The 26,731-nt window shown below is 68.3% G+C and overlaps 4 protein-coding genes across 10 annotated transcripts; 1 reads left to right on the forward strand and 3 right to left on the reverse strand.

Annotated features, from left to right (window-relative positions):
• Nucleotides 1-1,535: 1,535 nt before the first annotated feature.
• On the reverse strand, nt 1,536-7,207 carry KAZALD1 (Kazal type serine peptidase inhibitor domain 1). Of its 6 annotated transcripts, XR_014694871.1 has the most exons (7): nt 7,166-7,207; nt 6,546-6,702; nt 4,268-4,868; nt 3,322-3,482; nt 2,490-2,637; nt 1,837-2,361; nt 1,536-1,709 (listed from the first exon to the last, which is right to left on the reverse strand). XR_014694871.1 is itself a non-coding variant. In XM_084525565.1 (6 exons), the coding sequence occupies exons 3-6, from the start codon at nt 4,767-4,769 to the stop codon at nt 2,276-2,278; spliced, it is 897 nt and encodes a 298-aa protein (XP_084381691.1). In that variant the 5' UTR covers nt 4,770-4,868; nt 6,546-6,702; nt 7,166-7,207; the 3' UTR covers nt 1,536-2,275. The 6 variants fall into 6 exon arrangements, 4 of the variants coding, with proteins under 4 accessions (XP_084381691.1, XP_084381690.1, XP_084381689.1 ...); XR_014694872.1 differs by lacking the exon at nt 7,166-7,207 and having other exon boundaries at nt 6,546-6,707; XM_084525565.1 differs by having other exon boundaries at nt 1,536-2,361.
• A 3,111-nt stretch (nt 7,208-10,318) lies between these two features.
• On the reverse strand, nt 10,319-13,713 carry SFXN3 (sideroflexin 3). Its single transcript, XM_084525700.1, has 11 exons — nt 13,578-13,713; nt 13,214-13,380; nt 12,961-13,131; nt 12,752-12,850; nt 12,593-12,668; nt 12,322-12,407; nt 12,052-12,179; nt 11,922-11,971; nt 11,757-11,806; nt 11,391-11,438; nt 10,319-11,251 (listed from the first exon to the last, which is right to left on the reverse strand). The coding sequence occupies exons 2-11, from the start codon at nt 13,375-13,377 to the stop codon at nt 11,155-11,157; spliced, it is 969 nt and encodes a 322-aa protein (XP_084381826.1). The 5' UTR covers nt 13,378-13,380; nt 13,578-13,713; the 3' UTR covers nt 10,319-11,154.
• Nucleotides 13,714-14,567: 854 nt separating this feature from the next.
• PDZD7 (PDZ domain containing 7) lies at nt 14,568-21,487 on the forward strand. Its single transcript, XM_084525906.1, has 17 exons — nt 14,568-14,597; nt 15,120-15,493; nt 15,582-15,722; nt 15,921-16,095; nt 16,369-16,545; nt 16,683-16,830; nt 17,037-17,097; nt 17,549-17,977; nt 18,071-18,274; nt 18,422-18,463; nt 18,699-18,856; nt 18,950-19,041; nt 19,137-19,228; nt 19,312-19,383; nt 19,632-20,099; nt 20,376-20,476; nt 20,602-21,487. The coding sequence occupies exons 2-17, from the start codon at nt 15,307-15,309 to the stop codon at nt 20,749-20,751; spliced, it is 2,697 nt and encodes an 898-aa protein (XP_084382032.1). The 5' UTR covers nt 14,568-14,597; nt 15,120-15,306; the 3' UTR covers nt 20,752-21,487.
• LZTS2 (leucine zipper tumor suppressor 2) lies at nt 20,978-26,340 on the reverse strand. Of its 2 annotated transcripts, XM_084525907.1 has the most exons (6): nt 26,322-26,340; nt 25,847-25,897; nt 24,414-24,890; nt 23,462-24,031; nt 22,774-23,043; nt 20,978-22,665 (listed from the first exon to the last, which is right to left on the reverse strand). In XM_084525907.1, the coding sequence occupies exons 3-6, from the start codon at nt 24,849-24,851 to the stop codon at nt 21,994-21,996; spliced, it is 1,950 nt and encodes a 649-aa protein (XP_084382033.1). In that variant the 5' UTR covers nt 24,852-24,890; nt 25,847-25,897; nt 26,322-26,340; the 3' UTR covers nt 20,978-21,993. The 2 variants fall into 2 exon arrangements, with proteins under 2 accessions (XP_084382033.1, XP_084382034.1); XM_084525908.1 differs by lacking the exons at nt 25,847-25,897; nt 26,322-26,340 and adding an exon at nt 25,513-25,587.
• Nucleotides 26,341-26,731: the final 391 nt, after the last annotated feature.

Consider the following 26,731-nt stretch of genomic DNA (forward strand, 5'->3'; position numbering starts at 1 on the left):
TTTTAAGCTTAATAATAAATTGCATGTCACATTACGGCGCTGTTTATTAAAACCCATCGGCGTGGGCTCCGCTCTGCGGCGGCATTTGAATTATTGAAAGCAACCCCCCGCGGAGACCTCTTTGCTGCAAACGCAGGAGGATTTATTTCCATTTTATTTATCAGACGCCATAAGTGCTGCGGGTCCCGCTCCTTTCTCTCTCTCTCTCTCCCCCAGCCAGCCTGGAGAGGTGCCACGCAGAGGGCACGAGGGAAGCTGGGGTCCCCGGGGACGGGGACAGGCTGGGGACAGGGGTCGGGGTGCAGGTGGCAGCCCCTGCTGAGCTCCTCAGGGCTCGGTGGCTCCGTGCCTCAGTTTCCCCGTTCCCAAGTGGGGCCGGAGCACCAGGGGAGCGGGGTGGCGCGGCGGTGGCTTTGCCAGGAGGTGGCACTGTTTGGCGACACGGAGGCGACCAGGAGCAGGCACCAGCTCCGGGTGGCTCGGGGATGTGAGTTTTTGGCGAGGGCTTTGGGGTCAGGCCGTGCGCTGGGGAGGGGGACACCCCGGTGCCATCCAAGGAACACCCTGGTGGCATCCAGGGACAGCCACCGAGCACCTCCACCACCTTCTGGGGATCTGGATGTGTCCCCACATCAGCTCTGGGACAAGCCAGTAGCAGAGATAAACCACCCCAAAAAGCAGGGCAGCCAGCCCTGTCCCCATGCAGGTCCCCAGGTGCCCGGAGCCGAGCACCGTCCCCACGCAGACCCTGGGGGAGGCACTCACACAGCCCGTGTCAGAGCTGACCGAATGCTTCCCGAGGCAACAAATAACCTCAATTAGGCTCGGTGGCAGTGACCGATTCCAGCCAGGCAGCGATATTGGCTCCTTGAATTTTTTAAGGGGCTGGGAGTGGGCACGGGGGACCCCAACCCCCTCGCCTTGCAGGGAATGGAGCCCCAGCTCCATCCTGATCCCTGGAAGGGATCCAGCCCATCCAGCCCCCGGCCAGCCCGGTGTGTCCCAGGCCCGTGTGGCCCCGGGCAGAGCTGGCCGGGGTAGGATTGGCACGGGAGCCTGGCTGGGGGCCAGCCCGGGGCCAGGCGGGGAGCCCAGCGAGCGGCTGGGAGCCATGGGATGCTCTCGGGTTTCCCCGCGGCAGCCGCAGCCCCAGCATGGCCCCGTTCCACCAAACACTTACACAAACGGGGAAGGGGAGGGGGGTGAGGAGTGATGGAAGTGGCCCAGTTTCTCCAAAAAAAAGCAGGTTTTGCACCTAAAAAAGGCAAAAGTAAAGAGCAAGGATGGAAAAATCACGCTGCCTGGGGAGCAAAAGCAGCCCAGGGGCAAGGAGCATGTCCTGTCTCCCAGTTTTATGGGGCTCCCCATCACAAAAAGGGCCCCAGGGTTACCACAAAGGTGTGGGGACATGGTGGGGACAGGGATAGGGACAGGAGCTGCCGCCAGAGGGGCCGGGGAGGCGCAGCAGCGCTGCTGGCTGCGGCACGGGGCTGGCCCAGCCTCACCGGCTGCAGGAATTTGGGGCTGCTGCCAACTCCAGACAAATCCCTTTTATTTGCTTGTTCAGGTTTTGATGCTGTAATTGCAGCGTCCGAGCCAGCTCTCGAGAGAAAGAGGAAAGGGAAAGAAAAAGAAGAAAAGTGGAAGGAGAGCAGGGGACGACCCCGGAGCAGCCAAGGCTGGGCGCATCCTGCCTGGGGACCCGCCAGCTCCTTCCTCGAGGCGCTGGCTCCTGGCCTCGGCTCCGGACCTCCCCGCAGCTGGGAGGAGGGAAGGGGCCGGGGCCAGGTGGTGGCAGGGATGGGAGGCGAGGAGCTGGGGGTGCAGAGAGCCAGCAGGATCCCCAGCACAAAGGGGACCCCCCTGGGATGAGCCCTGGGGGTGCGGGACGCTCGCTGCCCTGGGTCAGCTTTGATCCGGGCACGTGCGCACCAGCGCTCGCCGAAACGTCCCGACGCAGAGCTGCTTGGAAGGGACAAAGTCAGTCAAAAAAAAGGCCAAAAAGTGTTTCTGGCCACGTCGACGTTCAGGCCGGCATTGTCCAGGGAGGGGAAGATAGTGGTGAAAACCACAAGTGTCTGGTTTCCTCAAATCACTACTTTTCTGCTTAAAAACGAAACGGGAAAGGGAGGGCGTTCCTGCAGCGAGCTCCTGGGGCGAAGCCTGGCTGTCCCTACCCAGGGGATGCAGACGGGTTTGGGGGTGTTTGCTCCCCAGGGACGGGCCCCGTGGGACGAGGTGGCACCCCGTGGGGCGAGCCCAGCAGAGAGCCGGGCTAGTAGTAGTCCTCCTCGCTGTCCCCGTAGTCCTCGGGCACCACGCGGGGCTTGGGCAGGGACGAGCCCGTCAGGTTGAGCTGGTCTGGAACAGCAGCACAGGGACAGGGTGACATCGCCCCCCTCCAAACCACGCCGTGGCTGTGCCCAATATCCCAAATGTCCCCTCCCACACCCCACGGGACCTCCTGGGGACAGGGGACGGGCGCTCACCCGGCGTGAAGACGGTCAGGCTGGCGAAGGCCACCACCTCCCCGACCTTGTTCCTGGCGAAGCAGCGGTAGGTGCCCTCGTCGGTCACCCGCACGCCCTGGATCTGCAGCCAGCCCGTCACCTCGTACCTCTGGGGACCGCCCCTGAACTGCAAGGAGGGGGGTGGATGCCAGGGAAAGCCTTTTTCCCCCCCCCGTTAATTATGGTTTTGGGGGTGGGCACAGCCCCCTGGATGGGAGAGGCAGCTCTGCAAACCCCACAGGGGTGGCTCAGAGGGGCCCCGAGCTCCCTGGCGCCAGCGGGGCTATTTTTTTTTTTGTTTGTCCCCAGCACCAAACAACCTTCTCCGGCCCCAGCTGGGCTGCAGCTGTTTGCAGGCTGCTCTGGCCATGTAGTGGCTGAGGGTGGAGAGCTGAGGCTCCCTTGGCCGGGCAGGGTTCTCAGACAGACCCTACAGCAGGGCAGTGGGGTCAGAAAGGTGCAGGGGACCGGCACGTCACCCTACAGCAGCGCTGGGTGCTCCCCACCACGATTTCCCCCTCACCGGTGCCCAGCTGGGTTGCACGGCCCCGTGCTGCTGCCCACGCCCTATAATGGCAGGGTACAGCCTGGCTGGGTGCCACGGGGCTTGCTCCGTGCTATATTTGGGGTCAGGAAGCTGGCAGGGTGTCCAGGGGCTGGTCCCCTCATCCAGGGGACACGGCACGAAGGCAGCAGGCAGGGCGAGCCAAAGGGAGCTCCCTTTGTGCTGCTCCACGAGGAGCAGGAGGAGCTCAGAAGCTACCAGAGGTGTTTGGAGGAGAGGAGAGGGGAGGGGAGGGAGGGCGCCCACCTGGACGGAGATGTGGGGGTCGTCCCCCGGCAGCAGCATCTCGGTGCCGTCCTTCCTCCACTCGATGGACGCCATGGGGTAGGCGAAGACCTCGCAGCCGAAGACGACGTCCTGGCCGGTGACGTTCCAGGCGTCGTAGGGAGGGGAGGTGATCTGGGGCTCTGGGGGACACAGAGGGGCCAGGAGAGCCGAGCCGGGAGAATTTGGCTCGGGGGAGCGATGCCGGGACCCTCCCCGTGACCCCTCTCCAAGCCCACCCTCGCAGAGCATCGCTGTGCCCCCAGGGTGCTGCCCTTCCTCCCGGCCAGGGCTGGGGGCCACCCCCAGCTCCCCACAAACCCACGGTTGCTGCAGCCCCTCCTGCACCTCGGAGCCCCCCAGGACACAGCCTTCACGTCCCCTGTCCCCTTCAGGTCCCCTGTCCTGGCCACGATCCCCCCACCTGTCCCAGAAGCGGCCTGGCTCTTACAGGTGCCCAAGAGCGTGCTCCTGGAGGAAAAACTCAGGGACAAGACGAGCTAGAGAAAATAAAACCAACCCTGACACCCCCTTGGGCTGCGGCAACCAGTGCCGCGGGGTTGCCCACGGGTTGCCCCCCACCCCTTAGCCACACTCTGGGTTTCCTGGCTTTCAGTTCGTAGATGGAAATCGCACAGCAAACCGACCCGGGCCAGCTTTCCGCACGCAAGCGGCGGCCAGGGCGAAGGAGCCGCGTTTCTGGGGAGTTTCTTGGCACCAGCCGCCCTCCAGCCGCAGCCAAGAGCTCGCTAACGACGCCCTGGATCTCCCCCAGCAGCCTCAGCAGCGCTCAGCCTCCCGTAAATCCCGCACGGACTTGGCAAAGCCTCTCCCGGAGCTCTCCGCGCGCCGTGCCCGCAGCAGAAGGGCCCCCGGGTGGAAGATTTCACCCAGCCCCCTCTTCCCACCGCTCCCCCCGGGGCGCTACCTGCCTCGCAGGGACCCTCGTGGGCCACGGTGAGGTTGGCATCGGGGCGGGCACGGGCGGCCTCGAGGAAGCGGCAGAGCTGCGGGTAGGTCCTGCCGTCGGAGCCGCAGAGGGCTCGGTGCGAGAGGCAGGCGCACTGGGGCTCGGGCACCTCGCCGTGCCGCAGGTCGCCGGCGTCCAGCCGGCACTCCAGGTGCTCCCCGCACTTGCCGTAGAAGTGGTTGGTGTTGTCCAGGTCGCAGATTTGCCCCTCCAGGTTGGCGCACTCCCAGCAGCAGTCGCAGGCATCCCGCACCGTGCCGGCCAGGCACCCGCGCGGCTCCGGGCACTCGTCCGGCCGGCACTGGGAGCAGCTTTCCCCTTCCTCCAGCAGCCGCTGCCAGCCCCGCTGCAGGTATTCGGAGGTGCTGGGGAAAGCCTGGCCCAGCTGGAGCCAAGCCCAGTGCGCGGAGAGCAAGGAGAGCACCAGGCAGGAGGAGCTCAGGGGCTTGGCCTCAGGCATCCTCGCGGCGGCTCCCCGAGCACGGTGCCACCATCACTTGGACGGGGACCTCCAGCACCGCTCCGGCCTCCCGGGTTAGAGCTGAGCTGCCATCGTGGCCTGCCAGGAGGGAGAACGTGTTTTAGGGGCATGGAGAGGGCACCCCAGCCCCCTGGGCAGCACAGCAGGACATGCAGGGGGGGCTCTTGCCACCCTGCAGCTCCCCACCTCCTACCAGGCTCCTAAGCCACCCCAAAACGTGACACCACCCCAAAACATGACACCACCCCAAAACGTGACATCACACAGCCCCTTCCTTCTCCCCAAATGGGGCTGCTGACCCCAGACCCAGCTTCACCCCATTCCCCTGGCAGGCAGAGCCCAGCCTGCTCCGACCCCACTGTGGCCCAGGCACCCGAGAGGCTGCTCCACGCCGCCCCGCCGGCCTCGTGCCCGGCTCCTCTCGGGAAGCTGCTGTGGAGCCGGGCGCCCCTTTCCTTTCCCCACCTCTCCGCAGGAGTCACGAGGCTTTTTTCCCCTCCGTCACCGCCCGGAGGAGCACAGTGGAGAGGCTGATCCAGCAGACAAGGGGCTCTTTCCGTGCTGGAGGCAGCCAGCCGAGAGGAGCCCAGCCAGGAGGATGCTCCCGCTCGCTCCTGGCTTTTTTTCCCCCCCTCTCCTTGCCATGACCCCTCTCTGCCCTCACCTCCCACCCCGTATCTCACCCGAGCAGGGGCTCAGCCCCCCCAAAAAGCTCTGTGAACCCCCTCCCTGCTGTCACACTGCTGGCTGAGCACGGGGGAACTCGGTGCACAAGTGGGCAGCCTGCACCGGCACCGTGGGGTCCCTGTCCCCAAGCAGGGGGCCCCCAGGCTTCCCACATCTACTGCGAGCTATCCCTGCATGTCTTCCCCCAAACAAGGGCTGCAGCCCCCTCCCCAGCTCCCTGTTTGTCCCCATTAAACCCCCCCTGGATTACAAAAGGGACAACAAACCTCATCCCACAGCACTCCCCAAAACATCCACCGGAGCCCCCAACCCTCCTCCTGCACAGCGAAAAGCCCCAACCCCGAGCAGCCACAGCAGCTGGGGCCAGGAAAAGGGGAGGAAGCAGCCAGCATACAAAGCCACCCCCCCCTGCTCCCCAAATCCCCCCGGGACCCCCCCCTTTCCCGACCCCAAGCCGCCACTTACCGGAGGCTCCGGTGCGCAATGGCTCGGTGCGCCCAGCCCCGACAGCCCCGCTGCCACCGGCCGTGATGTCAGCGCCACGCCAGTCCCCACGCCCCCCGACGGGCCCCGTCCCAACCCCGGACAGGCCCCGAGCTGGCGGCCACCCCTTCCCTGCCGGGACCCACCGGGCTGCGGCAGGACCCCCAGTTACCGGGGTCACCCCCCGGTGCCACAGCCAAGACCCCCCTGCTGTGGGATGCCGTCCCCAGGGGGGGCTTTTTGGGGATCCGTGGGGAGATGTGGGCGAAATAGGATTGGCACAGCCGGGGTGGGGAGCAGGAGCACCCCACAGGATGGAATTTGGGCAGCTGCTGTGATTAAACAGGGGGGTGATTCCCGCGGGATGCCCGTGACACCCCCCACCCACCCGGGGAGCGGGCACAGAGGGGACACGAGTGGTGGCATTGCCTTGGTTGGGCCCCCTCCCCGAGCCCCAGCGGTGCACTGCCAACCCCCCCACAGGGCTGCAGGGCCCCCTCTGCCTCAGTTTCCCCTGCTCTGAATTTGGGGGGGGGGACACCCCAGCCCCTTCCCGAGCAGGGGGACACGGGGCTGAGCACAAACCCGCTGCGCGCTCGCGCCCTGCTCCGCCAGCGTGCTGGGGGGGGGCCGCAGCCCCCTCCCCTTTTCCAAGCGAGGAATTTGTGGGATTTGCTTCCACGGCGAATCTCAGCCGAGGCAAAGCCGTCCCGGGAGCCCTCGCAGGATCTGGTTTCCTTCACTGAGCTGCAAAAAAAAAAAAAAAAAAAAAAAAAAATCTGCTTTTGCTTTCCAAAACCCCCGCTGCAAATCCATTCCGGGCTCCGGCACGTTGCGAACCCGGCCGTGGCTAACGACGGAAAATCCACGGGGCTGCAGCCCCAAAAACCCACTCTTGCTGGCCAAAATCCCCCTCCAGCAGCCTGTCATGGATCGGGGGGTTCCTGCTGGCTCTGCCTTCAGCCCCTCTCTGCTCCCCCTTAGCGGCCCCCAGCCCCGTGGCTCAGGGCCGAGCCCCCCCCCCCCAGCTCCTCTGGCCCGGCCCAGCCCTGCTGCAGGTTTTTTTGGCAACCCCAGCTGCTGGGGATTTCGGGGGTCCCTGAGACCACTTGGGGAGCAGGGGAGAGCTGAGGGACCCTTTTAGGCACCCCCAGAGCCACAGCCCTTGGGGGAAGCATCACCCGCATCCTCAGGCACCCCTGTGCCAAGCGCTGCCCCTAAAAACTGTTGGGCTCGGCCCTAAAATCAAGATGGAGCTACAGCCCGGCGGATAATTAAACCTCCTGCTTAACGAGGCTGTTGAACGCGCTAATAAATAGCAGCAGCCCTGAATTAGGGGTGGAAGAGCTAACCTGTGCTGCAGGAGGAGCTGTACCCCATCACACCCCGCTCCAATCAGTGTGCCCCCGGCACAGCGCACCCCAGGGCTCCCGGCCCCAATATTTCCCCTAGTGATTGCCCCAAATATCTGCAGACGTCCCCCTGAACGTGGCACCCCTCCTGGCTGTGCCGCGGGGACGTGGCCCCATCCTGCTCGCTGCCTGTCCCGGGGTGCCCCGGTCCTGCCCCGGCGCTGGGCTGCTGGCCCAGGCGATCCCAAAGGGGGGGCCAAAGGCTGACGAAAATCCCACCCTGGAAACGAAGCCGTGGGCCAAATGAGTCAGGGTTGTGGCAGTTTTGGCAGGGAGGCTCCGGGGCGGGAGCAGCAGCACGTGTCCGCTGGCCACGGGGCAGGGATTGCACCCGGAGCCGTGAGGGTCTGGCTGGTAACCCCCCAAATCTCCCTTTTTTCAGCTCAAACCCACCCCTGCCCCTTTTTGTCTCCTGCCCTTCGGAGCAGCTTGAATCCACCCCAGAGCCACGCAGGGCTCCCGAAGGGTCCCGACCGCGTCCTGTGGGTCCCCAACGGGGACGAGGCGCGGGCAGGTCCCCCTGCCCCGTGTGCCAGGCGGGTCCCGTGCCATAAATCAGCCGGGCTCAGGTTTCCTGGGGCTTCTCCGGAGCAAATTCCTCCCCGGAACGAGCCCGTCAGCAAATTCTTGGGGAAGCGTTTGCAGCTGTGCGCGGGAGGGACGGGGGCTTCACGGGGGGGGGGACCGGGAACGGTGGCCAGGTGGCGAGGGACACTCCGGTCCCCGGGCACCCGGCAGTCTCCATCACCTCCGTGGGGGTTTTTGGGGGCACCCAGCTCCTTCTGGGGGGCTGTGGGGACTTCCCCTTTCTGTATGGCATCCCCGTGGGGCCCCACACCTTGGGGCTGGGGCAGCCCCCACGTGCCAAGGTCCCCCCTGCACTCCTGCCCCCCAGGAATGGGGCCAGGCTCTGGGATTTTTTGGGGTTGCAGCCCCATGGCCGGGTATTTTGGATAGGGGGGGGCCATTCCTCGCCACCCCACTCCCATACAAGTGGCATCAGCACAGTTCTGCCCCCAAAGCGTGGTGTTGATGGCCTCCCTGTCACCTCTGTGTGTTCCCCCCCCAGGCGCTGAGGCCATTTCTGGCTGCAGCATGGGCACCCGAACTGGGAACCCTGCCCCTAAATGGCTATGGGGTGCCCCATTCCCTACACCCTACAGCTGAGATTGGGGGTCCCCATTTGGGGTTTGGTGGCCCAGAGATGTAACCCTGCGCTCAGCCCCTAAATGCCCCCCCTGCGGGTCCTGGGGGGGGTGACACTGCCCTGGGGGTGGCAGGGGACAGGCTCTGGGGTCTCTGCTGCCACCTCCAGGGCGCTGCTGGCCTCGTCCCCATCCCCTTGCCACGCCACCCTGTCCCTACACCCGAGCCCTGTCCCTGCAGGTCCCCCCCCACCCCAAGCACCCCTTCCCCAAAACCACCCTGGGGACCCCACGGCAACTTCGCGCCCCTCTCCAAGAGGGGTTTGGGGACCCTGTAGGGGTTTGGGGACCTGCCCAGGTTGTGTGACCCTCACTGTGACAGCGTGCCCTGTCCCCCCTTGTCCCCCTGCCCTCCCCCAAGTGCCTTGGGGACCCCCAAACCCATGGGACACGCTAAGGGGTCGCCCAGGTGGCTCCGTGTGCCGGGACCCCCAGCGCCAGCGGGGCTGGGACGAAGGTGACCCGCACCCGGCCGGGACCCCGATACCCCCACCCTGGGGACCCTGAGCAAGGAAGGGGGAGGCCCACGAGCAGGCTGCCCATTTCCAGGCGTCATTAAAGAGCAATTAGCTGGAAATTAAGCTGAGAACAAGTATTGATTAGCTCATTAAGGCTGGGGGAGCCGGCTGGGGCAGGAGGGATTGCTGCTGCTCGCCCTCATTATGGGCAAGGTTAAAGCCTGTGGTCGGGCGGCTCATTAAAAATGCCAGGGACCAATCGATGTCCCCCCCCCCACCCCAACACCCCCAGAGTCCCAGGGACATGTGGCTGTCACCTTCTCAGGGCCTGCCCTGCCACTTTTGGGGTTGGACAGCTCGGAAAGTGCCCCCAGTGTCCCCCCGGGGTGGCAGCGGTGGGGACGTGGGGACGGATGTGAGACGCCCGGCGCCCTGCGCAGGGCTCTGTGCCACCCTGCCCCACAGCCTGGGGGGGGGAACTGGGATGAGCCTGGCCCCATAAGTGCCCCCCCAGCCCTATCTGAGCCCCTGGACGCCAGAGCTGTCCCCGCACAGGTGTGGGGGGAGAGGTGTCATCATTATTTTTGTTTTCCTCGCACCGCCCTGGAAATATATTGTGTTCTCAGCTAATCCCGTTCAATTACAGCACAATAAAACACATAATAAAAACGTAATTCATTTTTCCCGAGCGCTCCATCTTCCCCGCGTCTTGGCAAGCTATTAAAAATTTGTCTTCATTTTTCTGGCAAGAGCCTTGTACCTTTTCATCTTTAATTTATGAGAGCAGAATAGCAATTGACAAGCCCTTATTGCGCGGCGAGGGGCTGCATTATTTATAAGCCGCCGATGGCTGGCTCGGGGGAGATATTTGCAATATGCTGGGGCTGCCAGGAGGAGGGGGGCTGGAGCCGCCCCGTGCCCACCCCGCTCCTGCCCCCCGTCCCGGGTGGGTGCTGGCACCGTGGTGATGGGTTTGGGCCATCCAGCCCCGTGGGTTTGGGCACAACGTGGTGGCCTCTCCAAGCGTGCAGCATCCCAGGCACGGGCTCGCAGAGCCCTGGGCGAGGTGCTAAGCTGCTTGTGCTAAAAAAAGCCGCCCTGACAGCTGGGCAGCAGGCTCCAGCACCCGCTGGAGCACCCGGCACGGCTGGCACAGCACGAAATGGGAGCGCGGCCGGCCCCGGGGCACCCTGTTCCCATCCTCGCCCCTCTTTGCAGACAGCCCCCGGGGGGAAGAGGGCAGCCCCCGGCCCCTTTCGACCAGGGAGGATTCGGCGCCACGCTTCTTTTTGCTTTTGGTTTTGTATAAACAGCCTGCCTTTATTATTTGGTGGGTGTAGGAACAGGGTCTGTATGTAAAAAACAACCGGAGGAAACCGTGGGGTGCTTAAAGCCACTGGAGAAGGTCCGCTGGGAAGGAGGATGTAGGGTAACCCCTTGGGGGAGCACAGAGGGCATTACAAAGAGAATAAAACGAGGGCTCTGCCGAGATGAACCCGTGCTGTGTGCCAGCTTCCCTCCCCGCAGCACCCCTGGGGGTGCCCCCGCCCCGGTGCGCACAAGCTTTCTTGGCGCTGGCACCACGGATGGGGACAGGGACGGGGACATTTGCCTCCCCCCACGCAGGATGGGGCTTCCACACGGTGACACGCAGGGAACGGGGACATTTCTGCTCCGTGGGTGCCCGCAGTGGCACACGGGGCCCCCCTGGCCCTGTCCTTGGGAAGGACAACGTGACCGTGCCGTGCCCCGCGCCGTGCCAGCGCCCAGCGCCGCTGCAGCCTCTCCCCCAGCCCCTGGCACCTCTGCCTGCCAGCCACACGTCACCAGGGAATTATTCCCCTCCTCCTGGCACTGGGGACAGTGACGCTGTGGCTGCTGGCCTTGGGGACAGCCCCACAGCAGGGCTAGGAGCAAACCAGCTCGGGGGGGACAGCGCCGGGGAGGTGCCGGGGTGGGAGCCCCTCCGGGTTTGTTCGGGGGCTCAGCTACGCCCTGGGGGGGCGAGCACGGGGACAGGAGGACAGGGGACAGCCAAGGGGCAGCAGTGGGGTCCCCGGGGGGCTCCGAGGGTAAAGCTCAGCGACGCAGCAGCCCCACGGGGAGCCCTGCTCACGGCTCACAGCCCCTTGTTGAAGTAGACGGTCTGCAGCTGCGGGTCCCTCTCCCGGATCCCAGCTTGGAGTTGGGGCTCCAGGCGGCTCACCTGCATGGAGCTGCGGGGACACGGGGTGCAGGGGATGGAAAGGGGGACGCGCGTCTCCAAGCCTCTGCCCGCTCAGGCGAGTGAAAGCACCTCTGGGGGGGTCAGAGGGCACGAGGAGCCCGCCCGTGGGGCGCGGTGCCCGGCCTTACCTCTTCTGTGGGAACAGCGCGCAGCACAGCGGGGTGGCGAACACCAAGCTGCACGGGGAGGACAAAAGGAGAGGAGAAGCAGGGCTGAGCAGCCTGCTCCCACCCGCAGCCGGTCCCTGGGGCAGGCAGGAGGCAGCCCAGCACCGTGCCGGGCAGCGCCAGGGCTTTGGGGCCTCTCCAAACCCCAGACCCTGCTTTTCCTGACACGGGGCACACGGGGATGCTGAGGAACCCGCTGGAGGCTTCAGATGTCCTCCCAAGAGCAAGAAAAGCTCTTGACACGTTTCCTGCCCCCCATCCTATCTGCCTGGGGAGCAGCAGCAGCAGCAGCAGGGTGTCCCCGTGTGGCCCCAGGGGGTCACTTACCAGAGTCCCACCAGGCCGACCTGCAGGGGGGCGTTGAGGTACGGGTACCGCTGCCGGGGGACGGGGGGAGATTTGGTGTCAGCAGGCAGGAGGGCGCCCATTTCCCCGCTGGGTGCCAGCAGGGTGCCCCCAAGCCCACCCTGCCCTCCTAGCAGCCAGCAGTACCTTCAGGAAGGCTCTCTTCTCCAGGGCGTTCATGATCACGGGGGGGATAGCTGGGGCAGAGGAGAAGGAAATGAGCTCCGCGGGACCCCACGAAGGGCACCCGAGTGTAGGGTGGGGGCTGGCCACTCACCCATGGCCGGGGCTGCCATGCCGATGCGGGACACCACCACCTGGAGGATGGCCTTCTGCGCCGCCGCCACCGACTCGCCCAGGCGGTTCCCGTTCTCGTCCGTGACGGGGATGCCCAGCTTCAGCTCCCTGCGGGGACAGCGGGGCTGAGACGGGGACGGCTCGGGGGCAGGCTGGTGCCCCTCCGTGTTCCCCATCCGTGGGCTGTGTGATGTTTTGGGGGGGCTCAGCGGGACAGCCCGGGTGTCCCCCCCCCCGCTCAGGCACCCACCTCTGCCTCATCAGCGGGATGTTGATGCAGTTGGCAGCGGCCACGGCCGCGAAAGGCACGTAGCGCCCGATGATGGCTGGCAGGTGCTGGGGGGGACAGCAAGGAGCGGGTCACGGAGAGGTTTTGGGGACAGAGCCAGCTGTCCCCAGGTCGGCCACCAAGGAAAACTCCCCCCCCCTGCCTGCTACTCCCTGCTGCCGAAAGCTGCAGGGCGCAGCGGGGAGACAACGGGGTCCCCGGGGGGTAGCGGGGTCACCGAGGGTCCCCTTACCTTGGTGAGAGCCTTGAGCCCCAACGCCGTGACCACCGCCCCGGTGGTGGCACTCACGTAGGCTGTCCCCAGCTGGCTGCAAGGGCGGGAGGTGACACCGATGAGCCAGGGCCACCCCCCTGTGACGCACCGGGTCCCCGTGGCGGAGGGGCCGCTCACCTGGGGGTGATGGGGGCGTCCCCGCTGCGGTTGGTGTAGTTGACGATGGCGTTGAAGGATTGGTTCACCCACTGCCAGAAAACCACGGCCGGCGTGGTCCTGCCGGGCACCAGCATCACCCCGCAGCAGGGGGACGGACCCCAAGGGGCTGGGGGTTGAGGGCGAGCACCCGTGGGTGCCCAGGGAGGGGGTCAGGGGGGCTCTGCTACCTGTAGAAGGTCAGCATGCAGCCAGTGATGGTCATGTTCATGGGCACCTGGGCCGCCATGCGCCCGATGAGCAGCATCTTCTCGCCCGTGTCGGGGTGGAAGGCCGAGTCGTAGATGTACTTGGCCCGCCACAGCTGCTCCTCGGTCAGCCCCGGGGGCACGGTGCCGGCCCTGCGAGGGGGGCACGGAGCTGCTGGCACCCCCAAAGCTCACCCTATGGGTGCAGGGGGGTCGCACCCAGCCCGTACCCTACCGGTAGTCGTGCACCAGGCGGCGAGCCTCCTCCAGCTGCGCCCCCGAGAGCAGCAGGTTGCGGGGGTCGGTGACGGTGAAGAAGTGCTTGGCACGGCCCTGGAACGTGCTCTGGTCCCAGCGGGGCTCCCGGATATCGATGGAGGAGGGCAGCGGGGGGGGCATCCTCTGGGTGGGGAGGGGGGACCCACGACACGGCGACACGGGGCGACATGGTGACACGGTGACACCCACCCCACGCACCCCCCCCGGAAAATCTCCCCCTCCCGCATGCCCCAGCACCCCCCCTCCCTGTTCTGGGGTGGGCACTGAGCCCCAATCCCCATCCCCTTTGTGGGGACCCCCCCGACCCGCACCGCACTCACGGCTCCGGTGCAGCGCCCGCTCCGCTCCGCACCGCTCCGCTTCGCTTCGCTCCGCTCGGCGCCGCCGCCGCCCCGCCCCGCTGACGTCCGGGACCGTCACGGGGCCGCCCCGACACGGGGGGGGGCACCGGGGACCGGGGGGGGGCCACCGGAGGGGGGGGCGCTAAGCCAGGCCCGGGCCATCTGCGCCGGGCGGCCCCTACGTGCTGCGCGGCACGGCTCGGCACCGAGCGATCCCCACGCGTGTTTTTATCGTGGGGGGGGCGTCCTGGCGTGTTTATGTACGCCCGTTCCTCCCCCCCCCCCCCGCCGTGGGTGTTTGTGTCATTTCCACGCGTGTCCGTGTGCGCCCGCGCGTGTTTTACGCGCGCCACGGGGTGGCACCAGGGGACGAGCGCTGCGCAAAGCGGGCTCGGGACACGGATGCGCACGCGTCCACGCGTGTCCCATCGGCTGTGCTGTGTGTGGGGGGGGGCACACGCGTGTTCGCGGCGCTGCGGGGGCTGCCACCCCTCCTTTAAACCCCCCCCCGGCCGCTCTGCGCCGCCGCGCATCACCTGAAACCGCCGCGGTGTCGGGTTCGCGGCGCCGGCGCCGCCGTGGGTCGCGGAGGGGGGGGGTTTGGGGGGGTGAAATATGCCGTGGGGAAGGGGGGGCAGCGGCTGGCATCGCGGGGGGGGCCACACGCACCCCCCCACGCGCAAAAAACCACCCGAGGACCCACCCCGCGCCTCGCTCCCCCTGTGCGCAAAGCCCCGCGCAGCCCCCCCGCGGGGAGCCTCGTCCCCTGCGCCCCCCCCACGGTGTCCTGGGGTTGGGGGGGGGCACACGGGGCTCCCCCCCCTCGTTCAAGGCCAGCCCCGGCCGCTTGAGCGACAGCTCCCCAGGCTGGCACAGCCACGGGACGGCCAATCCCCGCGGGTAGCGGCGGGGGGAGGCGGCGCTGTGTCCCCCCCCCTCGTCCTCTCCATCCCCCCCTTGCTGCCGGTGTCTCTTTCGCAGGTGGCACCATGGGGACAGGTGAGGAGGGCACGGGGGGGGGCAGCCCGGAGGCTGCAGGGGGCCCCCGGAGCCGTGCGCCCCGTCGGGGGGGCTGGGGGCTTGTCCCGCTGGGGGCTGCCGGAGAGGGGGGCTTGGGGATATTGGGGGGGGGGGAATGGGGCCGTGGGGGGGTGCTGCCGGGTGGCGGGGACACCGCCGTGTCCCCCTCGCTGTCGCCGCAGGCACGGCGACATCACTTATTTATGGGGGTCAGGCGGGGGCGAGCGGGGGGCGGTACGCCCACGCTGGGAAAATCCCCCCCGCGGGAACGGGGCGAGCGTGGGGGGGGGGGGCGTGGAAGGGCACGGGGAGGGTGGGGGCTGCCCCATCCCGGTGCAAATCCCCACGGGGCCGGATCCTGCCCGGCCGCCAGGTCCCCACGGTGCCACCCGGGAGCCCCACAGCCGGGGCGCAAAGGGACGGGGTGCGTGGGGAGGGAGGGGGGGACACAGGGACACAGGACTAAAGGGGGCCCCCCCACGCTGCTTCTTGTCCCCGCAGGTCGTGCCACCGTGCCCGGGACCCCTCCTGCAGCCAGCCCCCAGCCGGCCCCGGCGCTGCGCTGCTGAGGAGCTCGCCCCAGCCCGGGCATGTGCTGCTGGAGGGTGCCACGGCTCCCCCCCGCCGGCGGGCAGCCCCGGCCCCGTGAGCACCCGGCGAGTCCCAGCCCGGCTGCTCGGCCACCGCCATGGCCCAGGGCTGGGAGGACGCGGAGATGACGGTGCCCGGGAGGTCACGGAGCTCGAGCAGCGAGGCCAGCCTGGCACCCCGCTGCCTGCTGAGCAAGCAGAGCCGCCTGCTCAACGGGACCGTGCGGGGTGCCCGCGCCACCTCCCCCATGGGGCGCGTCATCCTCATCAACTCGCCCATCGAAGGTGCGTGGGGACCCCCCCCGGACCCTCCCCCGGCCCAAGGGAAGGGGCGTTTGGGTGCCATCCCCTGGTGACACGGCTGTCCCCGCAGCCAGCAGCAATGAGAGTGACGTTATCAACGCCATCACGGTGGAGAAGAGCGCGGATGGCAAGCTGGGCTTCAGCGTCCGTGGTGGCTCCGAGCACGGGCTGGGCATCTTCGTGAGCAAGGTGGAGGAGGGCAGCGCTGCCGGTAAGTGGGACACCGCTGGGGATGGGGCACGGGCCACCAAAACGCTCCGGAGAGCCACCAGGGACGTGGTGCCACAGCGGTGGTGGCACCTCCTGCACGCTCTGGGTTGGGCTGAGCCGGTCCCGCTTGGGGACGGGGCACCCGGCAAGGGGAACGGCACAATTTTGGGTGCCCGTCCGAGCCGCTCGCCCCTCGCAGAGCAGGCTGGGCTGTGCGTGGGCGACAAGATCACGGAGGTGAACAGCGTCAGCCTGGAGAACATCACCATGAGCAGCGCCGTCAAGGTCCTCACCGGCAACAACCGCCTGCGCATGGTGGTGCGGCGCATGGGCCGCGTGCCGGGCATCAAGTTCTCCAAGGAGAAAACGGCCTGGTGAGCGGGGCACCCGCACCCCAAAAACCCCCGTGGAGGGCTCTGGGGGGGATGCTGTGGGGCAGGGAGGACGCAGAGGTGGGGGGAGGTTCGGGGTGGGCTGCGCTGGAGGTCCCTGAAAAGGTGGGAGGGTGCAGGAGGGGATGGGAAGGTCTGGAGCAGGAAGGGTGGGTGCGAGCCCCATCCTCACCACCCCAATCACCGTCCTCCACTGGGAGACACTGGGGGACACGAGCTGGACCCCTGAGCCCCCCCACCAACACCGTGCCCCAGGGTGGACGTGGTGAACAGGCGGCTGGTGGTGGAGAAGAGCGGCTCGACGCCGTCGGAGAGCGGCTCCGAGGACGGCCTGCGGCGCATCGTCCACCTCTACACCACCTCCGACGACTACTGCCTGGGCTTCAACATCCGCGGCGGCCGCGAGTTCGGCCTCGGCATCTACGTCTCCAAGTACGGCCCGGCCGGCCCCCGGAGGGCACGAGGGGGACACGCTGGGGCTCAGCACCCTTGGGTGCCGGGGCACGGAGCCGCCCGGGGGGAGGCGTGGGGCTCCGTCCCCATCCTGCCCCCAACTCTGCTGCCCGTAGGGTGGACCCCGGGGGGCTGGCGGAGCAGAACGGCATTCGGGTGGGCGACCAAGTCCTTGCAGCCAACGGAGTCAAGTTCGAAGACATAAGCCATAGCAAGGCGGTGGAGGTGCTCAAGGGGCAGACCCACATCATGCTGACCATCAAGGTACCCGCACCCAACCCCCCGGGGGGTCCGCGTGCCCCCACGCTGGCTCTGCCCCAGCTGATCCCGGTGCCGGGGGGAGGCTCGGCACGGCCGCGGGCTGGTTGGGTTTCAGGCAGGTGGGAGGGGGATGCATTATTCATGGCTGGCACCCGGATCGGGTTCGGCCGGCACGCGCTGACCCCCGCATCTTCTCCCTCTGCGCCTAGGAGACCGGGCGGTTCCCTGCCTACAAGGAGCTGGTGGCCGAGTACTGCTGGCTCAGCCGCTGTAAGGACACGGCCAGCCGGGTACCGGGGGCACGTGGAGGGGCTGGGACCCCCCTGGAAGGGGTATCTGGAGGGCACAGGGGCCCCAATGCCCAATTGGGAGGGAGAAGGTCCGTGTGCCATGGGGTCCCCGCGTGCCCTCTGTCCTGGGAGGGGGCATAAAGCTCCCCAGGCCATGATCGGCATCACCAAAGTGCCCACGGCCTTGCAGGGTCCGCCGTGTCCCCATCCATGGAGGGGACACAAAGATCCCCATGCCGTGGCCTACAGCCCCATGCTCCCTGTGATCCCACGGCCCCACACATCTCCATCCCTTTGCTATGGCCCTGCAGTACCCACGGCCCTATATTCCCCGTGCCACGGCCCTATAGCCCCCACATCCCCCGTCCTCAGGCTAGATCCAAAGTCCCCACATCCCCACGGTGTGTCCCCACGGTGTGTCCCTTTTGCAGTGACCAACGGGCAGCTGCAGCAGCTATCACAGACATCAGAGACCAGCTCCTCCATCTCCTCCTACTCCTCGGGACCCCCACCACCGGCGGCGGTGAACGGGCTGGGGACGGCGACCCCAGGGCCACCCGCCCGCACCGTGGACGTGGCCATCTCCACCGAGGACGGGCCACGGAGGGGCTGGAGCCGGGAGCGTGCCGAGAGGGCCATGCAGACCGAGCCGGCCACCGAGGGGCTGGCGGAGACGCGGCGCACCATGCGGCCCCCCGAGCTGCTGCGGGACACGGCCATCCGGGGCCAGGGCGCCCGCGAGCCCCCCGGCACCCACCCGCGCCGCACCTTCGGCCACTCGCCCAAAACGGCGCTGCTGCTGGCCCTCAGCCGGCCTCGGCAGCCCATCACGCGCTCCCAAAGCGACCTCACCGTGGCCGGTAGGCACCGGGGTGCTGCACCCCCCCCCACGGGGCTCTCCTCCACTCGGTGTCCCCCCCCGACCCCCTCGATTCGCCCCTCTCTGCCCGCAGAGGAGAAGCGGAAGAAGGAGAAGCCGGAGGGACAGGGGGCGCGGGGGGCCCCCCCCGGGTTGCACCGCTCCAAGACCCTCGTCAACCTCTTCTTCAAGGGCGGCCGTGCCACCAGCCAGAGCTGGGCCCCCCCGAGCCAGGACCCCCCCGGCTCCGAGCGCCGGGCGCGCGCCAAGTCCCCGGGGCGCCCCGATGGGGACAGAGGTACCGGGAGGGGGGACGGGGAACCGGCCTGGCACAGCTCCCCCCTTATGGGGAACCGCAAAGAGGGGGAGCGTGGAGAGGGGGGGTCCCCGTGTGCACATTTTCGCCCTCCCCCTGCGTGCTCACCCCTCTCCGTCTCCCTTGCAGTAGGCGCTGTGCAGAAGTTTGTCATCCGGAGCCTGAAGCGGGGTAATGGGGGTGTCCCCGGGGGGGCTGCGGGGCAGCTCCTGCATGCGCCTGTCCCCGCACGGTGTGGCACCGGGGAGGGGGTCTCCAAATGCGGGGCTGCGTGTGTTTGCATGCCTGTGTGATTTTGGCACGGGTTAAGACCAGTGGCACCGGTGGGGGTGCGTGGATTTGGGGCTGGCGGTGGGCACGGGGTGTCCCTACCCCGCTGGCCACCCCGTGCTCTGCCTCCCCGCAGAGAAAAGCCGCCGTGCCAGCATCCTGGCCCTGGCTGGCCCCACGGCCCCACAACCCAACGGCAGCGACCCCGAGGCACGGCTCCCGCTCATCCAGGACACGGCGGCGAGGCTGCTCAGCCCCGACGAGGTGACGGCCGTGCTCCGCCACTGCACCCGGGTACGGCACCGCGGGGACACCGGGCAGCTCCGCGACCCCATCGGGGTTATAGGGTTTGGGGACCTGCTGCTGATCCCCGCTCTGTGTCCTCAGTACCTGCACGAGGGCGGCGTGGAGGATCTGGTGAGGCCGCTGCTCGCCATCCTGGACCGGCCCGAGAAGGTGCTGCTGCTTCGGGACGTGAGGTGGGGGCTGGGGGCACCCCGGGGCGGCCCCAAAACCTCGTGTCCCGGTCAGCACCCGCAGCCCGGCCCCGTTTTGTGTCCCCCCCCCCCTGCAGGAGCGTGGTGGCCCCCACGGACCTGGGTCGCTTCGACAGCATGGTGATGCCCCTGGAGCTGGAAGCCTTCGACGCCCTCAAGAGCCGCTCGGGTAGAGCCCGGCCCCAAAAAACCGTGGGGAGGGTTTGGGGAGGGGGCACAGGGGTGACCCCCGCTGCTCTCCCCCCCCCGCAGTGCGGTCGCCTGCCCTCCGCCCGGCCCACCATGACATCCCCCCCAAGAGACACCTCATCACGCCAGTGCCTGGTGGGTGCCAGCGGGGTGCCAGGAAGGGGCAGGGATTTTGGGGACAGCTCGGGGGGGGGTGCGAAACGGGGAGCTCGGCTCCGAGAGGGGCACCGGGTGCTGGGTGTTATGGGGTCCCTATGGAGAGAGAGGGCTCTGGGGAGGTTCCTGGAGGAGGATGACCTGGGAACTGTGGTGCCAAGGGGGCCGTGGACACCTCGTGCCCCCGCTGACCCCTCTCTTTGCCCCCCCGACCCCTCTCTTTGCAGACTACCGCGGCGGATTCCTCCTGAAGCCAGCGGGGACCCCGGACCCGGAGGATGTCGGGGGGCTGCCACCGAGCCCAGCCCGGCCACGGGCACCCCCCAGCCCTCACCGGCTTCACCCCCGCCCCTACACCCCGCTCCCCGACGTGCCAGTGGACTCCTACAACAGCGCCAGCGGCCCCCCGGCCACCCCAGGACCGGGGCCCCCCCCCAAAAGCTGGCTGCTGGCCGAGCCCCCCCGGGAGGGGCGCAGGCGCAGCCCCCAGCCCACCCGGCGCACGGAGCCCCCCGGGGTGGGCGAGGGGCTGGGGAAGCCCCGGAGGGCGCGGGCCCCCCTCGCGCCCCTTTTTGGGGGGCCAGGAGGGGAGGTGGGGGCTGCGCCGGCCGCCAATGGCCCCAAGGAGGAGGAGGAGGAGGAGGAGGAAGAGCGGCTGCTGACCGTCACCCTCTCCAAGCTGAAGCACTCGCTGGGTGCGTGGGTCTTGCTGGGAGGGTTTTGGGGGGTGACGCAGGGTTGGGGTGGGATGGGGACCCCCCCATCTGAACCTTTGGGGTGGGTGGGATCCCCTTGGGCTCTTTATGGGGGCAGGGATATGGGAGAAGCCCTGAGCCGTGCCAGTCCGCGTTCCTCCAGCCCCATACCCTCGTGTAGGGGACGGAGAGAGGCCATACAGCCCCATGGGGGTTTGGGGGGGGGGCACAACACCCCATCTACCCGCACCCAAAGGCATCGGGGCTCCCTTTTAGGGATCAGCATCTCGGGAGGCATCGAGTCGCGGGCGCAGCCGGTGGTGAAGATCGAGAAGATCTTCCCCGGGGGAGCCGCCTTCCTCAGCGGCGTCCTCAAGGTACCCTGCCTGCCTTTTTGGGGACAGGGTGGGACAGGGCCCCTTCCCCTTGCCCCCCAGCCCCTCCTGGGGCTGCGTTTCACCCCGCTGCCTTCCCCCCACCACCCCCATCCCCTTGGGGCCAGGCGGGCCACGAGCTGGTGTCGGTGGACGGGGAGAGCCTGCAGAACGTGACGCACCAGCGGGCCGTGGACATCATCCGCCAGGCCTACCGCAACAAAGCCAAGGAGCCCATGGAGCTGGTGGTGAGGGTGCCCGGCCCCCCCCCGGAGTGATACCGAAAATATTTCAACCCTCCCCGGACCCAAAAAGCCTTCCCGGGACCCCACGGAGCCGGCTCGTTCCTGCACCGAGCTGTGGCCGGCCTCAGCCAGCAGGGACAGGGGGACCGAAGAGGTGCCCGGAGAGGGACCGAGGTGGGGGCATGAAAAAAGTGGGGAGGGGGGAAAACAAGCGGACCTGACCCCAAAACAAGTGGCTCCGGCCACACGGACGCTGCCCTGAAAAAAAAAACACAGCCGGGGGCTTGCTTTTAATCGGCGTTTCCAGGTGGTACAAGGGCGAGCCGGGCTCTGGAAATGGGACACAACGGAAATAAAAGTACAAAAATACAATTCCAACTCTCTCCCCCCCCACACTCCCCCCAAAACAGCTCGGGGGCGAGCAAGCCAGAGCTGGGCACGGCCAGGCTTTTCCTTTGGTTTGACCCCGCGGGCACAGAGCCTGACCCCCAAAACCCCGGTGTCCCCGAGGTGTCCCCCACTGGTGGCCGGCGCTGGCTGCCCCGCACCGAGCCCCTCTCCCCCGGGCCGAGCAGGCCGGGCATCACAGGGGCACGGGCTGGGCTTTTGGGTGTTTTTTTTTGGGGGGGGAGACACACAGGGATGCTGGGGGCAAGGGCACGGGGAAGGCACTGAGGGCGACGCGCCCAGTGGCGGGGGTGAGGGGTCCGCAGCCAGGCAGGGCGTGAGCACGGAGCGGGCGCTGGTTTGTGTTTTGTTTGTTTTTTTTGGTAGGTCCTATAAAAATAGAGTTCTTTAAAATGGCACAGAAACCAATCCCCTGACAAACACGCAGGGGGGGGCGGGTGGAAGGAAGGCAGGGACAGGGCAGCGCTCCCCCAGGGGACAGCGGCTGGGTGACAGTGCTGGGAGGGACGGGAGGGAGGGGACGAGCCACCCTCCCCGTGCCCAAGGTGACCCCGGCTGAAGGCAGCGCTGCTAATCCCCGGGCGCTAAGAGGATCAGCAGGAAACCAGCCCCAAGAGGCCCCGGGGCCATGACGCAGCACCCCAAGACCCCACAGCTCTGGGGCACCCCCCTGCCACAGCGGGGGGGCCACCACAACCTCACCCCAATGCCTCAACACCAGGGAGGGGGCAGCTCCCAAGGTCCCCTCTGCCCCCTCCCGGCACCGGTGGTCTCTGCGTAGCGGGGGGCGGAGCGGGGACCCCCCAAAATCCAAGGGGCTGGAGCCCCCCCGCTGTCCGAGCAGGGGGCCGGGGCGCAGGCAGCGTCTCAGATCTCGGTGGCCGTGATCTCCTCGAAGGCCGGGTCCATCCCGGGCGGCTCGCAGGGCTCGGAGGAAGCCGGGGGGTCCTCGCCCTGCAGCCGGAGGTGCTGGAGGCGCTGCTCGAGGCGCCGGTTGCGGCGGTACATCTGGATGTAGTTGTACTGCAGCTGCTTCTGGTAGCGGATCACCCGCTCCTTCTCGCCCTGCCACGTGCTCCTCTCCTGCTCGAAGGCGTCCCGCTGCTCCTGCCCGCGCCGCCTCTCCAGGGCCACCTCCGCCCGCAGCCTCTCCAGCTGCCTCCGCAGCCCCGCCGTGCCCCGCGCCTCCTCGCCGGGCTCCGGGCAGCCCTCGCCGGGCTCGGGGCAGGGGCAGCGTCCTCGGGCGGCTTCCCGCAGCCCCGCCACCTCCTGCTCCAGGCGTCCCGCTTTGGCACGGAAGAGGTCGGCCTCGCTCTTGCGGCGCTGCAGTTCGTTGGCGCACACCTCCAGCTCCAGCGCCTTGAGCCGGGCGGCCTCCTGCAGCCCCCGCGCCGCCTGCTCGCCCGCCTGCAGCTCGGCCCGCGCCTCCCGCAGCTGCGCCCGCAGCACCAGCAGCTCCGTGCCCCGCTGCGCCAGCTCCGCCTGCGACTCCTTCAGCTGCTGCTTCAGCAGGGAGATCTCCCCCGACTTCTGGCACACCTGCGGGGCGGCGGTGACTCAGGTCCCGTGTCCCCATCCCGGCCTCTCGGGGACGGGGACACCGCGGTCGCCCCGCGGGGAAGGGGGGGTCACCGCGCCGTGGCTCACCTCCCACTTGGTCTCCTCCAGCCGGGGTCCCAGCTCGGTGTGCTCCCTCTGGAAGGAGGCGCAGCGCCGCTCCAGCAGCTCGCGCTCCTGCAGCAGCTGGGCAAAGTCCTCCTGCAGCTGCTTCTTCTCCTGCTGCAGCTGCAGCACCTGGAGCTGCAGGACCTGCTGCCCGCGCTGCGCCTGCTGCGCCGCCTGCCGCACCTGGGCCGCGCAGCGCTGCCGCAAACCCTCCAGCTCCTGCTCGCAGCGCCGCTGCTTCTCCTCGTACACCTGGGCACGGGAACGTGCTGGATAAGCGGCACGGCAACCCCAGGATGGGATCCCAAATACCGCCACCCCCACGTCCTCACGGCTGGAGGGGGGTCCTGGAGGTTTGCGCTTCCCAGAACGGGACGGAGTGGTGCTGCCGCCCCCGTGCCAGACCCCAAAATGCGCATGCGGAGTCTCCAAGGGGCTCCCTCAACCCGTGGAGCCCACCCCACCTAATTCCTATTATATTCCTAATTATATTCCTATTATATTCCTAATTATATTCCTATTATATTCCTAATTCCACCCCACCTAATTCCCAGCCCATTCCTAAGCCCTGCCCCAACAGCACCCCCATGCCCACCCCACCACCACCAGCACCCACCGAGGAGCCCCCCAACCCAATTTCCGAGCCCGTTTAGCCCCTGCGGGCACCCACCTGGCAGATGGCCACCTCGTTCTCGTCCAGGCTATCCCGCAGCTGCTGCAGCTCGGCCTCCCTCTCCCGCAGCTTGTCCTCCAGCTCCCGCACCAGCAGGGCCTCCTCTCCGGGCAGGGGCGAGCGCCCACAGGAGCCACTTTCGGAGGAGGGTCTCCCCCGGCCGCTCAGCGAGCCCGTGCTCTTGCTGGAGGACGAGCGGCCGCTGTCCGAGTTGGAGGGGCCGGCGGGCGGGCGGTAGCCACCGGGGGGCTCGGGGTGGCCGTGTGGGGTGGCCGGCAGGGCGCCCGCCTCGGCGTGCTGGCTGCAGCCCGTGCTGTAGGTGGGCAGGCTGGACAGGGAGTTGCGCCCCGAGTCCGAGAGCGTGCCCGAGTGGCTGCTGGCGCGGCAGCTCAGCGAGCCGGGTTTCTCAGCCCCGGCGGCCCCCAGCAGGTGGGTGAGGCTCACCTGGCTCTCCGAAAGCGCCGGGGCCGCCGGGCGCACCCCCAAGCTGGCCGGCCCCGGAGCAGTCCTGATTTTGGGTACCACCGGTTTGAAGGCCATGGGGCGGATCAGGGTCTTCTCCACGTTCTGGGGAGGGAAAGAGGGGAGAGCGCGGCTCCGGGAGCTGGCAGCCTCCAGAGGGTGGCCCCACACCACGTAACCCTCTGGTAACCCTCTGATCCTGTCCCCATGCAACACTCGGAGGTGTCCCCAACCCGAAAACTTCCACGTGCTGAAGGGGACAAGCACCAAACGCTCTCTGCCCCCAGATGGGGTCGGGAAGGCTCCCACATTCACAGTGCCACCCCTGGCACGAGGAAGGGGACATCAGGAGTGCAGAGACCACCTCTACCCCCAGGGACAGGGACAACGTCACCACACAGCCCCTACCCACACACCTCCCCGAGGCCCCCACCCCCGGCACAGCACCGGGCGCCGAGCAGAGACCCCAGCACCTCTCCCACCCTACCTCCTCCAGCTTCCCGGACACGGGGACAAGCTTGGGGGGTGGCCCCCGAATGCTGCCACCGGGGGCTCGTTCATCCCGGGCCTCATCCGAATCGCTGCAGGGGCTGACCGGAGAGGCTGCCTCCAACCACTCCCCGTGGAAACCTTCGTTGGCGTAGGCGTGGGCGACGCCGGGAGCGGCAGAGCAGGGTTTTTTGGGGGGCAGCGCGTGGAGCAAAGGGTCCGGGGGGCTGGCCCGCAGCAGCCCGTCATGCAGGAGGAAGGAGCTGGTGGCGGGGGGCTGGCAGGAGCGGTCGTGGCAGGGCCGGCCGGCGATGAGGCTGCCCACGCTGCCCATGGCGCCCCGAGAGGATTTGGGGGAGCGGGCGGCAGCGCGGAGCTGGGCGGCCCCCTCAGGGGCAGCCTCGATGGAGACGGGCAGAGTCTGCACGATGGCCATGGCGGGGGGGCCCCCGGCGGGCTGGGGGGCGCAGGCAGCCTGTGGGGAGGAGAAGGGAGGTGTGGGGACACTGGGCATGAGGGAAAAACCCGTCTGCACCCACCCCAAACATCCCTGATAATGGGGTGCCGGGGGGCAGGAGCGAGGGGTGGCACCGAGCGAAGCGGAATAAAGCTGGGATTAACTGGGGGGGGGCGCACAGGGTATGGGGGGGGCTGTGCTGCTGCCCCAAACCCTGCCCCAAACCCTGCCCCCCAGCATCGCCACGCTGCCATGCCCCAGCTCCCTGCCCCAAACACCCCCATAGCACCCAGCACCCCAAACATCCCCCCCAAAGCACCCCCACCCCACAACTCTACCCTACAGCTCCAACACCCCCCCAGCACCCCCAAACCCTGCCCCACTCACCCCCTCCACACCCCTACGTGCCCCACACCCCCCACCCACCTCCCCACAGCCCACAGCCCCCCCAGCCCCATAACCACAACCCCACACCCCCATTACCTCCCCCATACCCCCACCACCACCCCGCGCCCCCCGGCGCCCCGACGGGCGGCCCCTAAAGGATCCCCCCGAGCTCCGGGCCTACCGGGGGGCTACGGGGGATAATGGGGAGGGGGGGATAACCGGGGACCCCCCCCAGATCCGGCCCTACACCCACCTGGGCCGGGGCGCCCCATGATGCGCTCGGGCCGCCTCGCTCCGCCCGCCGGGCTGGCACCGCCCCGGTCCCCTCCGGGCCGCCCCCGGGGCCGCCCCCCCGGGTCCCACCATCGGGGGACCCCCCCCCTGAACCACCCTGTGCGCCCCCCACCCCAAAAACTAAAAAATAAGGATGGGATGGGCTGGGGGTGCCCCCCTTAGCCTATAGGTAGCGGGGGTCCCAGCCCCATGGGAACGGGAGCGCGCTGTGGGGTCGGGGCGCTGCCCCCGGGCACCGGGGGTCCCCTCGGGGTGCCCCCCCCCGGTGTTTTGGGGACCCCCCCGGTGCTCACCTCGCCAGCCGAGGCCCATCCGGGCGGTGTGCCCGGCTCCCGGCTCGGCTCCTGCAACGGGAAAGAGCCGGAGGAGGGGGAAAAGGGGGGCAAGGGATGGGGTCAGGGCGCACCGGGACCCCCGGAACCCCCCCCCCGGGACCGGCTTTGGGGAGGCGGCCGGCGGGGGGGAGCCGTGCCGGGGGCGGGCGGCGGCGCCTCCATCTTCTCCTTCTTCCCCCCTCCCTCTTTCCCTCTGTGGGGTAACGAGGGAAAAAAGGGGGCCGGCGCCGCGCCCCCCATGCGCCCCATATCCCGGTGCGAGCACCCGGTGCGCAGCGGGGGGGCTCCTGCAGCCCCAGCCGGCTCCCGGACCCCCTCGATCCGCCAGCGCCCCGTTCCCCGACCCCTTCCCTTTTATCCCATCCCCTCCTCGCCCACCGCCGAGCTTTGGGGTCCCCCTCCGGGGGGCTCCCCCGGTCCCTGCCCCGCTCACCCCTGGCTCCGCCGCCGCTCCCCGCCGGCCCGGGCCCCGCCAGGCCCCGCCCGCCCCCGCCGCCCCCGGCCCCCGGCCCCGCAGCGGAGCGGAGCGGGAGGCGGCAGGGGGGAGCCCTACGGCCGGGGCGCCCGGCAGCGACCGGCACCGGAGCCGAAAAGGGAAAGGGGTTGGGAGGCTGCCCCCCGCCGGGGGAGGTGGTCCTGGGGTCGCTTGTGGGGTTAGGGGGGTGTTTAGGGGGGATAGGGTCACCCCCCGGGGCTCTATCCCTAATGGGGTGCAGCTGCTTTTGCCCGTTGTGGGGTCGGTTCCTTGAGGTTGGGTGTGTGGGAGGCGCATGGGGATGGGGTATGTGGGGCAGCATGGCCCCATAGCACCATCCTCACATAGCACGGGAACGCAGACCCCAG

Source organism: Aythya ferina, assembly GCF_964211825.1.
Source record: "Aythya ferina genome assembly, chromosome: 7".
In the NCBI taxonomy this organism is placed as follows: Eukaryota; Metazoa; Chordata; class Aves; order Anseriformes; family Anatidae; genus Aythya; species Aythya ferina.

What these genes read in the sequence shown, in the direction of transcription:
- KAZALD1 (XM_084525565.1), bottom strand. Translation starts at nt 4,769, where the DNA reads ATGCCTGAGGCCAAGCCCCTGAGCTCCTCCTGCCTGGTGCTCTCCTTG. An exon ending in CGAGGGTCCCTGCGAGGCAG is followed by an intron (nt 3,483 to 4,267) that starts GTAGCGCCCCGG and finishes TGTGTCCCCCAG; the next exon opens with AGCCCCAGATCACCTCCCCT. An exon ending in ACCCCCACATCTCCGTCCAG is followed by an intron (nt 2,638 to 3,321) that starts GTGGGCGCCCTC and finishes CCCTCCTTGCAG; the next exon opens with TTCAGGGGCGGTCCCCAGAG.
- SFXN3 (XM_084525700.1), bottom strand. Translation starts at nt 13,377, where the DNA reads ATGCCCCCCCCGCTGCCCTCCTCCATCGATATCCGGGAGCCCCGCTGG. An exon ending in GACGCCCCCATCACCCCCAG is followed by an intron (nt 12,669 to 12,751) that starts GTGAGCGGCCCC and finishes CCGCCCTTGCAG; the next exon opens with CCAGCTGGGGACAGCCTACG. An exon ending in ATCCCGCTGATGAGGCAGAG is followed by an intron (nt 12,180 to 12,321) that starts GTGGGTGCCTGA and finishes CTGTCCCCGCAG; the next exon opens with GGAGCTGAAGCTGGGCATCC.
- PDZD7 (XM_084525906.1), top strand. Translation starts at nt 15,307, where the DNA reads ATGGCCCAGGGCTGGGAGGACGCGGAGATGACGGTGCCCGGGAGGTCA. An exon ending in GCGCCCCGATGGGGACAGAG is followed by an intron (nt 18,275 to 18,421) that starts GTACCGGGAGGG and finishes TCTCCCTTGCAG; the next exon opens with TAGGCGCTGTGCAGAAGTTT. An exon ending in CATCCGGAGCCTGAAGCGGG is followed by an intron (nt 18,464 to 18,698) that starts GTAATGGGGGTG and finishes GCCTCCCCGCAG; the next exon opens with AGAAAAGCCGCCGTGCCAGC.
- LZTS2 (XM_084525907.1), bottom strand. Translation starts at nt 24,851, where the DNA reads ATGGCCATCGTGCAGACTCTGCCCGTCTCCATCGAGGCTGCCCCTGAG. An exon ending in TGTCCGGGAAGCTGGAGGAG is followed by an intron (nt 24,032 to 24,413) that starts GTAGGGTGGGAG and finishes TTCCCTCCCCAG; the next exon opens with AACGTGGAGAAGACCCTGAT. An exon ending in ACGAGGTGGCCATCTGCCAG is followed by an intron (nt 23,044 to 23,461) that starts GTGGGTGCCCGC and finishes TCCCGTGCCCAG; the next exon opens with GTGTACGAGGAGAAGCAGCG.